The 12883-nt window shown below is 38.7% G+C and overlaps 1 protein-coding gene across 2 annotated transcripts in view; it reads right to left on the bottom strand.

Moving 5' to 3' along the window:
• Positions 1-7090: 7090 nt before the first annotated feature.
• Positions 7091-12883, bottom strand: part of zbtb44 (zinc finger and BTB domain containing 44) — a 13194-nt gene continuing 7401 nt past the window's right edge. For both annotated transcript variants that reach the window (XM_017032233.2, XM_008308696.3), the window contains exons 5-6: positions 12264-12564; positions 7091-9726 (exon numbers count right to left, since the gene is read on the bottom strand). In XM_017032233.2, coding sequence (XP_016887722.1) covers positions 9345-9726; positions 12264-12564 — 683 coding nt within the window. In that variant the 3' untranslated portion in view covers positions 7091-9344. The remainder of the gene's footprint in view (positions 9727-12263; positions 12565-12883) is intronic.

The raw sequence follows: 12883 nt of genomic DNA, 5'->3' as shown, positions 1-12883 counted from the left end.
GGATGGATGGATGGATGGAGGGATGGATGGATGGATGGATGGATGGAAGGAGAGATGGATGGATGGATGGATGATGGATGGATGGATGGATGTATGGTTGGATGGTGTTAATCTTTAAGACATCCTGTATAATTTATCATAGCAGTCAATAACAGGGAGAGCTTGATCGGCATCGAAACATAGATCGTCCGCCTGGTCCAATACCTAACCCCAAAGGCTCAACTTATGGTCATGAACTTTGGGTCATGACCGAAAGAACTAGATCCCGGATACAAGCTGTTGGTTCAAGTAATTGAACCAACAGTAATAATTTGTTAATTGAATTGTGGAAATGGTGCTTCATAGTTGAACTGGAAACTGATGGAGAAGGTAGTTCAAATACGGCTCTGCTCACGTTCTGTTCAGCTGACTGTAATAACACTGCAGGAAGTTACTCACACAAACAAACACACACACACACTGCATGTCACCCTGTTACCTACATAACACTACCTTCCAGTTAATGCATATTTATTGAAAACCCACCCAAGAAGTATCGACGAAGACACTCGGCATCGGCGGGTACACAAACAGAAATACTCGTACCTGCATTGGTTTGAAAAGCCAACAGGTATCAGGTCAACCCGGGGTCAAACTTCAGTAAACATTTCCAAACTACATGACCATGTATGTCATTGTTGAAGCTAGAGAAAAATATATGGATATAGTAGCTGGGGTAGAGTCTGAGTGTCTGAGTGCAGTGAATGAAATCTGGAGATGCCTTTTCTGTGTCTAACAGGACGGTGCCGTCCCATAGGAAGGATTTAAAACACAAAGTAAAACCTAAAATAAATCCTGATAAGAAGCCAGTGTGGTGAGCCCAAGACTGGTGTAACGTGATCCTGTCTTCTTTTTCCAAATAAAAGGGAGTTGCTGCATATTGTTCTGAGTGCAGATGCTGAAGGCACGACTGACTGTTTGACTCCAGCATAAATAAAGGAGTTCATTGTGAACCAGCAGTAATGTGATTTACAGTAAATCCTATTCCATACTTTCAGCTGTTTTCCATTCTTTTCTCCCTTGGCTCCGATCGGTCAAACACACAGCGATCTGTCACCATTTTAAAAGCAGTTAGTTATTTTAATGTGGCAGCTGATTGGTGTATACACAGAATAAAAATATGTTTACTAAAGTCTAACCATCGTCTTCAATACCCAGGATGCGAGAATAAATGATCTCCGATGGATCTAAGACCTGCCAGATGCCAAAAGCAACAACGTCCTGGCCCTGGACGGTGGAACAGATTAAACTTGCTCACTGTGTCCTGTGTTTACCAGAGACGCCCAGGAATATTTATAAAAAAAAAAAACGCTAATTACGAATTGAAAAAAAAAAAAAAAAAACCCAACACATTTATGCCTCACTCACGTTGCTACCAATAAAAAATGTAGCTCCTGAGTTCTCTTCTGTGATAGACGCTTCCTTAAAATAGCTGCATGAATTCATAGCTTCTGGATTATTACTTTAGTTTCCAGAGGTCTGTTAAAGAAACACAACCAAATGTTCACAACTTTTGTTTTTCCAACGTTCCAAAAGGGGATCTCCAAAAATAAAAGACGACTTTCTGTTACTGTACAACCTGACTGCACATCCCTGTTGTCTACAACCGGCCACATGTGCCGGGGTGTAAAAATAAAGTCAACCTTCCATCTTCCCGTTAGACGTCACATTCCGCACATATTTTGGTATCTCCTCTGTCCTGTGCAGTGATGACCTTCACAGATAAAAGTCCAGACAGGAAGAGCTTGACTGGAATCTGGACACCGTTTTAAAGAGCGGCTGCATGTGCAGCACATGAGGGAATTTCCCGGATCCCCACGCCGTTCTTTTTTCATATCAAACAATTTTATTGACCTAGAACGCTTTCATTGCAAAGTGGTAAAGGAGGAAGACACAAAATTTCTTGTGTGTATATATAAAATATACATCAACACCCTGCAGTCTCAAATCCACGTCCCCTGAGTTCAGTACGCACATTTTTATTATTTTTTTTACTTTATGTATCTAGCCTACCAGGAACACAAAGAAGATTTTGGAGCAATAAAAATGCCTCAGTAGTACGCACATTTTTATTATTTTTTTAACTTTATGTATCTAGCCTAACAGAAAACAGAGATTTTGGAGCAATAAAAATGCCTCAGGACAGACACCCAAAAAGCCAAGCTGTTCTGTGGAGCATCACAGCTCCATCGGCCGCATAGGAAATAATTAAAATTCTAAATACTAAAAACAACAATTTTTATCCGGACTCTGATATTACCATCTAAAAATGTTTTTTTTTTTTTTTTTACTCTGACAACCAGCTTGTTTGTTATTACCATTTGCGTGACTATAGTTGTAGAAGCCACGCATATTTATTTTGACACATTGTTTGGTCATTTGTTGCGACAGCACTGAGTTAACTGGGATTCGTGCTGCTCTGCTGCAGTCACGAGTCCTTGCACTGAGAGTTATTCCTTACCCAATATGAACACTGAAAATAAATATGTCACAACACATGAACAAATTCTGGTTGTCACTTCAGCACGTGAAAACACATTTAAAGCCCAATTAGCACTCATTTGTGGTTACAATTTTGGCTGTGGTTGTAGCAGTGGCTATTTTTAAAAAAAAGTGATGTCCCACATGGGTTTTCCAGTTGTAGACACTGAATCATCCCAATATGTCAGGACTTGTCCCATTGCGTGAACAATCTCACAGCATGACTTCACTCCACCTCTGCAGTTTGAGTCATAGCTGTAAAAATAAGACATTTCAACAGTAAAACCCACACAATGTTTAATTCAACAACAAGAGCAGAACATTTCTACGTTGATCAAATAAATAAATATATATTGAGAAGACTTTCTGAAGAAAGAAAAAAAAAATCAAAATTGTTCATTACTGGCTGAACATTTACCCTGAACTTAGGCATACAGCAACACATCAGTTCAGTTAGCTAGTTCAGTTAGCTTAGGTCGAGCTAAGTCACGTAAAAGTCAGATTAACTCATACAGATTTAAAAACATTGTCTAGAGTTAAGTTCAGTTAAGTTTAGTTGAATTCAGTTACGTTACATAAGTAAGGTAACTGAGGATAATATGACATTTTACGTTGCGCTAAAATACGCTACGTTACGCTACATTACTCTATGCTACATTACGCTACGCTACGTTACTTTACACTGCGTTACGTTATGTCACGTTACGTCAGATTGAGTTGTTTTATTAATGTACAAAGTGTTGAAGACATTTTCTCATGTGTCCAATTTATCATCTTAGCGAGTTTTTTCTTAAATGCAGTTTTTCCACAACAATACTGTACTGATGAATATTCACATTATCGCACATGCTGAAGTTTTTACCTTCTACGACTACAGCCTGGCTGGTCTCTATCATCAGTTAAAGGACAAGGCTTCTGTTTATCCCTGAAACCAGACTAACATTAATAATTCAAACATAACCAGACCTGAGTTTTGCTAATCAGAATCAATTGAATGTAAGACCACTCGTTGAAATATTTAGCCAGTATTTCTAAAACAGGCACTAACTCTGACAGGAATAAAAATATTTTCCTAAAGACTTGAGCCCATTCTGTGTCATCTTGATGCAGAGTGGCTCCTAGAACGTAGCTTGTAAGCTCTGTGCAGTCGTACTTTGCCTCTTTGCCTGTGCCAGTTTTCCAGGATATGTTGCAGGCAACTATTTCTTATGTTTAACAAATAGAATTAGGTCTTCAGTCAAAACACTCAAGTATTTTCTCCGACTTTTGCTTGTTTAACAAAGGTACATGGTAATTTGTAAATGTCTTTACTAGATTACCTAATTTTTTAAAAAGGATTTGGAAAAGGAGGTTTTTATAGTTGATCAACTAAAATCCACACCAGACTGAACTGGTTTAAAACCCAGCCAGATTCAGATTGGCCCAAATGTGGTTTGATCTGGACTTTGTTTGTAGGTTGAGTGTCCCTGACAACAAAAACGAACAATGTTTGAAGGGAGTTCATAATCTAGGACTGTGCAACACGACTCTGGCCCATTAGGTCTAACACATTAATTGGAACAGTATGACCTTGACCACAATGTTTGTGTTTTTAATCTGATTCCTCGATTGATTTTAGATGATGGAAACATCTGGGGCCGAGACAAAGTCTGCTCTGCCCAGAATCCCCAGACAAAGGTTTTCGACAAAATCAACATCTGAAAGGTGTGCCCTCTAAAAATCTTGACGTCCCATCATGCACCAGGTGCATTTTAAAGCACGGTTATGATCTCAGAGCCAACACCAAAGTGCCCTCCATAAACGCAGTATGTGAAATGATGACGCGGAGAAATACAGATGTGACTGATTTCACCGCTGTCTACTTCAGAGGAACTTTATTACACTGGGCCTGTTGCCTGCAAGCAGCACAGGATATTAAAACACTGAACGCTCATGAACGTAATAATGATGTTTTGACCACACTGATTCCTCACAGAAGCCTCAGAACATCTTTGACGAGCCTCCTTGCTCCACACTTCACCACAAAATGGTTACACTGCAGGGTTCTGACGTGTCCTCGTGGCTTCAGGCTTGCCGTGCAATAAATCACAAATGTTCCTTCTCTGGCAGCTCAGCTTTGTTACAAGTCATCTCTATTTTCCCCACTTTTCTCTGTGATGTCTCACACAGGAAAGACACTGAAGGAAAATGCTTTAAAATCCTCAGTCGAAAAAAGGATGTTCCCAACTGTCTCAGCAATAAATAATCACAGGTTTGGCTTCTACAAAAACCACCCACAAAAATCAGATTTTCTTTTATTTGTTTGTTTAAAACCCATAATAATCAGATTTTCTTTTATTTGTTTGTTTGTTGGTTGTTATTTTAGTAAGTTTCTTTTTACAAAATACACCATATATTTAAGAATTCAAGAAAGCTGAGATCTCTATCACAAACAAATTCACTAAGCTAACTCTTTATTAGTACGAGTATTTTGACTAAATTTCAGACATCTTTTTTAAAAATAAATTTATTTAAAGTGTGTATTCTGGGCTGCCTGATCTCAGTGAAATGAAGGGTGGATCAACTTACCCCCGTAGCAGAACCTTCGACTTTGAGTGGTGTTCCAGTGGACTTTCGAAGGGTGGATCAACTTACCCCGTTTGCTAGCAGAACCTTCGACCTTGAGTGGTGTTCCAGTGGACTTTTCCCAGTTGCAGGTCTGAATTTTTAGTTTTCCAAAATGAACCTCGAGAGCAGGTTTGGTGAATACTGCCTCTGAAAAACCCCACATGTTAGCCAGGCACCAACATGTGGCTAACATGCTACAAGCTAGCATTGCTGAAACAATGCCAACACATTAGATGCTAGTGATCAGTGATACTCCATACTAAGACTCTCCTGAATGGTGTGTATTACTTTTATCCCCTGGCCAATCAGCAGTCACTACAAATTAATGTTTTAATTGTCCTGTAAAACGTTTTTCAGAAGGTTAGCGGTACAAAATCAACGCACCAGTATATATCCCATGCACCACCTTCAGTGAAGGTGAGCTAAATGCTAAATGCTGCTAGCCAATAGCTTGTCCTGATGATTAGGGATATTTTGTATGACATTATTCATAACAGAATAAAAGATTAAATTACTCAAATTTACAAAAGACAGAAAAAAATCCAGGCTTTGACAAGTTCTAAACTTGTTTTATTTACATTATATGCTGTTACAAAAATGTTTTTTTCTTTCTTCTTCTTCCTAATAACAACAGGACTGCAAAGCAGGAACGCTAGTAAAGAGTCAGAACATCCACAAACCTGAAAATACAGAGTGGTTTGGACAGCTGTGAATTATGATCCGGTTAAAACACTCAAACACCACAAACATCAGTTCTCCCTATTCATTGTGCAGGTCTATCTGTGTATGTTGTACAGCTCAGGTATACAGTATCAAGGACACAAAATACACATCTGTCTCAAAGTAATTAAAGTAACTCTACAGTATAAAGAAAACGCAACACAAAAGGAGTGAGTGTATTATATATACACACACACATATATATTTGTATATATACATGTGTTTGTATGTATAGGTATATATCCATATATATATCCATGTATATATACATACAATATATATATATAAAGTGTATATATGTTTATTTACATATATACATATATATACTCACTAGTGTATATATGTATATATATATATATATATTTATATACACACATATATATGCACTGTATATATATGCATGCAAATACCAAAACAAAGCTGCTCTATTCACATTAAAACAAGATTTTTTTTTTTAACAAAAGCTGTTATATGGCATCTATACAAGAAAACGGGGAAAAAAAAAACACCAAAAATATATTTGCTCATATGGAGATCGACTGCATTTCCCCCCTTTTTTTCCCTCTAATTAAATAAACCATAAGGGCTAGGAAAACATATACAACATCGAGTGTACATTTTAAAAAAAAAGCATGTCCTGTATAGAAATAAAGCATTCGGAAACATTGCACACACACAGAGAGAGAGCGAGCGAGCGAGCGAGCGTACAGAACAGAAGAGGGCATGCTAAAAGAACTGATCTGAGATCTGCCCGAGGAAGAGTTAGTGACAAAAAGGCCTTGATGGAACATCCTGACCACCTACAGACATGCTCTACACCGAAACAATAAGAACATGCAGTTTTAAGAAAGAAAGAAACAAAGAAAAACAAAAGAATTAGAACTAGAAGCCGTCCTCTGTTGGATATTTTCTTTTTTTATATTTCACAGATCAAACAGGGTTCAGGCCTATTGATTCACCTTCAGTCACATTTAAAAACAAAACAAAAATGATACATTCTTTATATATCTATACATATATATTTATATATTTATACATAACTCAACATCATCCAAAGACAATTTTTAAACTTTTAAAACACTACCTGTCCATTTATTGCACACCATTGGTTCACAAAAATATTTTGGGCACTTTGCGTTTCACAAACAGCAGCATTTCATTATAAAAACATTTGAATACGGACACGGACACAAAGCATGACATACAAATGGAGAATAGAAAACTTTTTTCTTTTTTTTTTTTCTCTAAATTCTGACATTGTGCAACTTGAGTTATTAGGTCCATTTACTAAGGCGAGCCTGTTAAAAAGCACAACATCGTACAGTGTTTTCGGGGCCCAAACGGCGGGACCCGATTGCTAAATAGCATGGACCACTCAAACTGATTATCGCTTGATTTAAATTCTGTGCAGTTTCTGATTGCCTTGGCAAATCCCCAATGAAAGAGAGGACATTTGGTCCGGGAGGAAAAAAAAACTTAAGATCTGCCCACGTCAGCGGGGCGAATGGCACGACTTTGAAAAAAGTGACTGACAGGATGGCACAGGGTAACACGAGTTCTTATTAGCATAACTCTTGATGATTGGGACGTCAAACTTTTGTCCGTTTTTTTTTTTTTTTTTTGCAGCAATAACTGTCATTACAATAACAATCGTCCCTCTGTGAGGGTGACATCCTACTGAGGGTCAACGATTCAGCTTTTTGGGGGCAATGGAAAACTTTTAGAGTTTAGTCGACAAGAAATCCATTCACAGTCAGTAGCATTCAACTCATGGATGGACCACCATGGGCTTCATTATCTTCTCATAATACAGGCACGAGCATGTTGAAGTACAAAACACGACACAGGCACGACACAGGTAACAGACAGAGGTGTGAGGTTTGACCAAAACACACCAATAACAAAATACCAAAAACAAACAAACAAACAAAAAAAATGAAGTCAGATAAATCAACAGCTGGAGCTGATGACTAAGCTTATTGAACACAGCATATTTAAACGAGTTATTTGAAATGACTGGACTCACAGTATTTGCATTCACAGACAAGCCCTGCTGCTTCAGCTACAAATGAAATACTACACCACGTAATGACAGAAAGTCACTTCTCTGCTGCCGCCTACAGGTATTTAAAAGTTCAGGAATATGAGGGTTTTAATTGTGAAATAATTAGAAAAAAAAAACATAAGGAGAGAATGCTGGTAGTTCGTCAGCACATGAGGGGGTTGTGATATATCCAACATATTGTTCTCAGTTTATATTCCAGGAAAACAAAGACAGAATACAAGTATAGATTATTTTGTACCATAACTGATTATCACGTCCACAGTCATGCGCGTCTTAGAGCATCAGCGGTGTACCGCGAGTTTGAAATACCGTGTGTTAGATGACGATAGTTGACAGTTGACAGGCCCTGCCAGGCTAAGATGCTACATGAACGTATTTTCTGCCACTCAAACCTGGGTCAGTTATATCTGTACAGTCGGACGTTAAATTTGGTCAGATGTTTTGTTATCGTTTAGAAACAAAAGCTGCTTCAGTGCTAAAGTGAGTTTTTTTTTTTTTTTTAAATTTACAAAAAAAAAAAAACCTCTTTGAGTATAAGATTCATTTAACCGTGTTTATAAAAAATGGTAATAGGTCAGAAAATTATAAACCGCACAAACATCTAAAGGGAACACTTTGTCGCTTAAATTTCAAGTTTTTAAACATTGAAGAAAATTAAATGTTTGTACGGATACTGATTGAAAATGCACATACGCACACACCGTATATCACAACACCTAACTTACACAGCATTCAAATAGTAAAACTACAGTACAAGCTATTGCAATAGAGATAATAGAGACACTGAAACAGTTTGCCTATAGCAACGGCACTAAAGGAGTAACAAGAGTCTCTGCCCCTAACAACTACAGATGAAATATCCTTGACTTTTTTCTTTCTGTTTTTCCCCCCACGTTAGCTCAGTTTGCAGTTTGATTTTTCGCTGTTGGCAAAGACAAGTTACTATGTGGGAACTCAGGCACTTTCCAAAAAATAGGGCAAGGCTTAGATTTGACAGACTTTCAAATTGGCTAAGACAGAAATAACATAAGTTAGCAGTGCATTCATGTCATATGGGAAAGAAACACAACAGCTGCTCATTACTTCCTAATTTGGGATCAGGATGGGGGAAAAGTCGGAACTTTACTGGAATCCCATTTCAGCAATCGGGAATTTTACAATAGTTAAAAAAAAAGAAAAAAAAAAAGAAGAAGAAATGTTCATTTTCTTCAAAAGACTTGGTTAGAAGTGAAACCCAAGGTCAAATAAGTGCATCTGAGCTGCATGTGGAAATCAACACTAAGGCAACAAAAGTCTTCAGGTAACTTAAATCACTGCGTCCTGGTTGTTTCCAGACGTGGACGAGCCGTCTTGGAGCCGTCGCGGCTCTGACACTTATTCCCATATGACATACTGCGAAATAAGACAAAACAGACCAAGTCCTGGACTTGAATCACTCTATTGTTATAGACACCACCTCCTTGGCATGCTGCTGTTCATCAAACACCTCTGGAGAACTGCCACCCACACCGTTCATCTTGGTCTCCTCCGTCATGGCCGCTTTGTCGTCAATGTTCATCTTGTGAGAGGCGGGGGCTTCCAGGGGCTCAGGTGACAGGAAACCAGGGGAATTCTCACAGTTCTGAGTGGAGGAGGAGACCTGGGAGATGACGGGGGTTTGGACTGAGGAGGAGGAGGAGGCAGTTGTAGTGGTGGAAGCGGAGGTGCTGCCTGGGTAGACAGGGTGGTGCTGGGACTCGTCCAGCTCGTACTGGACCCCCAGCACCTCCTCCTCCTCCTGTACCTGGCTCAGGTAGTCGGGCACGAGGAAATCACTGTAAAGATGGAAAAAAAAAAAAAGCATTTTGAGTTGTCAGGCCTTCACGGACATTTCACAGATATGTTCAGAAAAGTTGATGGTGTGTTCGTGGTTTTCACTTTGACTCATTTATGATCAGATTCAACAAAGAGACAGAGATTTAAGTCTTGTCACTTATCACTGCAGGCTGTGTTTTTATCAGTTGTAAAACGTCTGAGCAACGACTATCACATCAGGTCACAACCTGTTCCTTTGTCTCTGAGGAAACGAGGCTTCTTCAAATCATCGCTGTGTTTTGGTTCAAGAAAAATAAAAAAATCAGATGGAGTTGGATCAGAATCCGTTGCAATAATTTTAACAGTTTTTTGTCCACTTGGGTTTGGTTAAAATTTGACATTTGCTGTGATTTCATTTTTTAAAATAAAAGTCAACTGTTGACCAGGCTGTATTTCTAAAACTTCAAACCTGTTGGAGTAACAACATTAAAGACGGGAGTCGTTTTCACGGGTTTTAGTCTCTAAAATATGTCTTAGAAATTATTGACTCGACAAGGTGGGTTTATAATCAAACTAAAAAGTTGAAATAATGCCTTATCGGGTTTCACTCCTTGGTTTAAATGACAGACAGATGTTAGAAAATATCCTCAGCAGACCCTGTGGTATTATTTCCACAGAAGTCCGACGGCTGGGTCTATGACTTCATGCAGCAGTGTTAAAAAAACACCTGTTTAAATATAGAGTCATTTTTACAAATGATCCGTCAGTCTATTAAAGCATGTTCTCGGGAGCAAAAAGCTGAGGTCGATGGCGAGCGGCACAAACCGCAGCTCACTTCCACAAATTTAACGAGAAATCTCCACTTAAGAAAATTAGAAAACAGTGCAGTCAATAAATCTTTTAATGTGAAAACTGAGCGACGGCTTCTGCAGAAAAGCTTCCATACCGTTATGATCTCAGGCCCAGACCTCAACACTGTTTAACTTTAAGGAGTCAGTGGCCTGTCTGCTGACCTGTGAGGTTTATGGTTCATCAAGTGGAAGAAGTAAAAACACACTTCAGCTTTGTTAGGACGCAACGTCCAGACTTTGTGGCCAGACCAAAAACAGGTCACTGTGTACGTGTGGAAACAAAGCCTTGAAAATAAAAAGGATCAAAGGTGTGTTTTTATGAGGTTAACCTGACATTGACACTTTGTTTAGTTTTGGTTTTCAATGTTTTTTTAAAATTTTTTTTTATGAAACACGAATGTTGTTGTTTTTTTTTATTTTTTTTTTATGAAACACGAATGTTGTTGAATGTCAAGTTTAACTCCTACGGTTGGTCTTTTTTTTTTCCAGTTAATTCTGATTAAACCTGTCGTTTGTTGCCGTTCCATGTTGACATGAAACAGATGTCAACCTGCTGCACTTGTCTTTCTTGGGAAGAGGCAACTTTTATGTGCCGTCATGCCTCCTCTTCTTGTGATGAAGTTCTATTTGGAGAGAGAAAGAGATGGAACTTCCATGGAACTTCCACAGAATAGTTTATTTCCCACACAGGTGGAACTAAATCCTAGTTTAGAGTCTAAAACTGTTGAGTGTAAAATACAAAAAGGTTTCATTGTTACTAAACATTTTAACAGTTTTAATTTAAAAAAAGAAATATGGCTGGATCACAGCTGACAGGACTGTAAAGTCACATTAGTTTATTTTATTTTGTTTTTTTATTATTAAATGTAATGTCTGCTGTTGTTGCAGTATTGGCTCCGCCCTTCCTCTGGATTTTTGTTGATTATTTTGGTGCACGTTTGCTCTAATTTTGTTTTGGTTTTTTCAATTGCACAGTTCTTGTAAAATAAAAAAAAATGAATTACTGTTGACAGTAAGCTCAACTCTGTTCTTAAAAACAACTTTTTTGTCAACTGTTGGACTGGAAATGTCCTCAGGAAATGTCTCACATCAACAGAGCAGTGCAGTACAGTTGATGGAAAGTAATAAAAAACTACTTTCTAAAAAACAAAAAAACAAAAAGAGTCTAGAGTTTGTACAGTGATGTTACTGGCATGACAGCTGTTATTTGAACATATGCAGCTCTAGAGTTTGTACAGTGATGTTACTGGACTGATTTTACAAGATGTCTACTGTGCAGTTTTGTTATGTTAACAAATATACCTTAAGTATCGGATGGGGATGTAATGGAAGACATGCAATAATAAAAAGACTGGACCGCGGTCAGGAATAAGAAAAGCTGTCCAGGACATGCCTTGTTTGTCTGCTTCTACGCAGAGTGAAAGTGAAAGTCTAGACAAATCCATTAAACAAGCACATTTCCCCAAGGTGTGTGTGAATAATCTCTAAAGAAAGAATTGCCAAAAACTGTTGCCAAATCCTGTAGCTGCAGTTAAATGTTAGGCATTTTTCATCAGCCGCTGGCATTTTCAAAACAATTGTACACAGTGCAAAGAAAGTCAGAATAGGAAATAAGTCAATTTGAAGTGTAAAAGTCTAAAACTTAACAACGGTCTGATCCAGGTGAGACCTGTGAATAATGGGAACGTTGCCCTCGGACTCCTCACCTGCTCTGGAAGTAGTTTGCTAGTTCGGATGCCTCATGGTTCAGACTCCTCAGGTGTACAATTAAATTGCCAGAGTTGGTGAACATGGCGCCGCACGTTTTGCACTCATAAATCCGCGGCTTGCGGATTATGTGTCGGGAGACTCTCATGTGGTGCTTATATTCACCGAAGGACGTGAATGTGGCGCTACAAATCTGGCACCGGAAACAGCGTTTACCTTCGTGCTTCAGCCGATGCATCTTTAGGGAGTAGGCCCGTGTGAACTTTTTCCCACAGCGGTCACACTGGAAGGGCTTAATGCCTACAGGGAGTGGAAAAGACAACAGCAAGAGATTTACTCAGCTGTACTGTAGCGTCAGGCAAATCTGCGAGTGTGTGTGGGTGTGTGTGTGTGTGTGTGTGGGAGGGAGAGCCGGGGGTTTACTACGTCTAACCACACAGTCCGCCTCAAATGTTTTCCAAATCAGTGGTTCCCCAAAAGCCCAGGAACAAAACAGCTTCCTGCACTTTTCACTGAGCTACATACAAGATGTTGGAAAGTAAAGACGGCCAGTTTTCTTTAACCTTTTGTTTAGAGAGAGAGCAAACAAAAAAAAATGATAAAAAAATGGTTTAAAAGT

This window comes from Cynoglossus semilaevis, chromosome 4 (genome assembly GCF_000523025.1).
Source record: "Cynoglossus semilaevis isolate Cse_v1.0 chromosome 4, Cse_v1.0, whole genome shotgun sequence".
NCBI classification, from domain to species: Eukaryota; Metazoa; Chordata; class Actinopteri; order Pleuronectiformes; family Cynoglossidae; genus Cynoglossus; species Cynoglossus semilaevis.
Note: the sequence above shows the minus strand (reverse complement) of the source record. Positions and strands in the feature narration are given on the sequence as shown.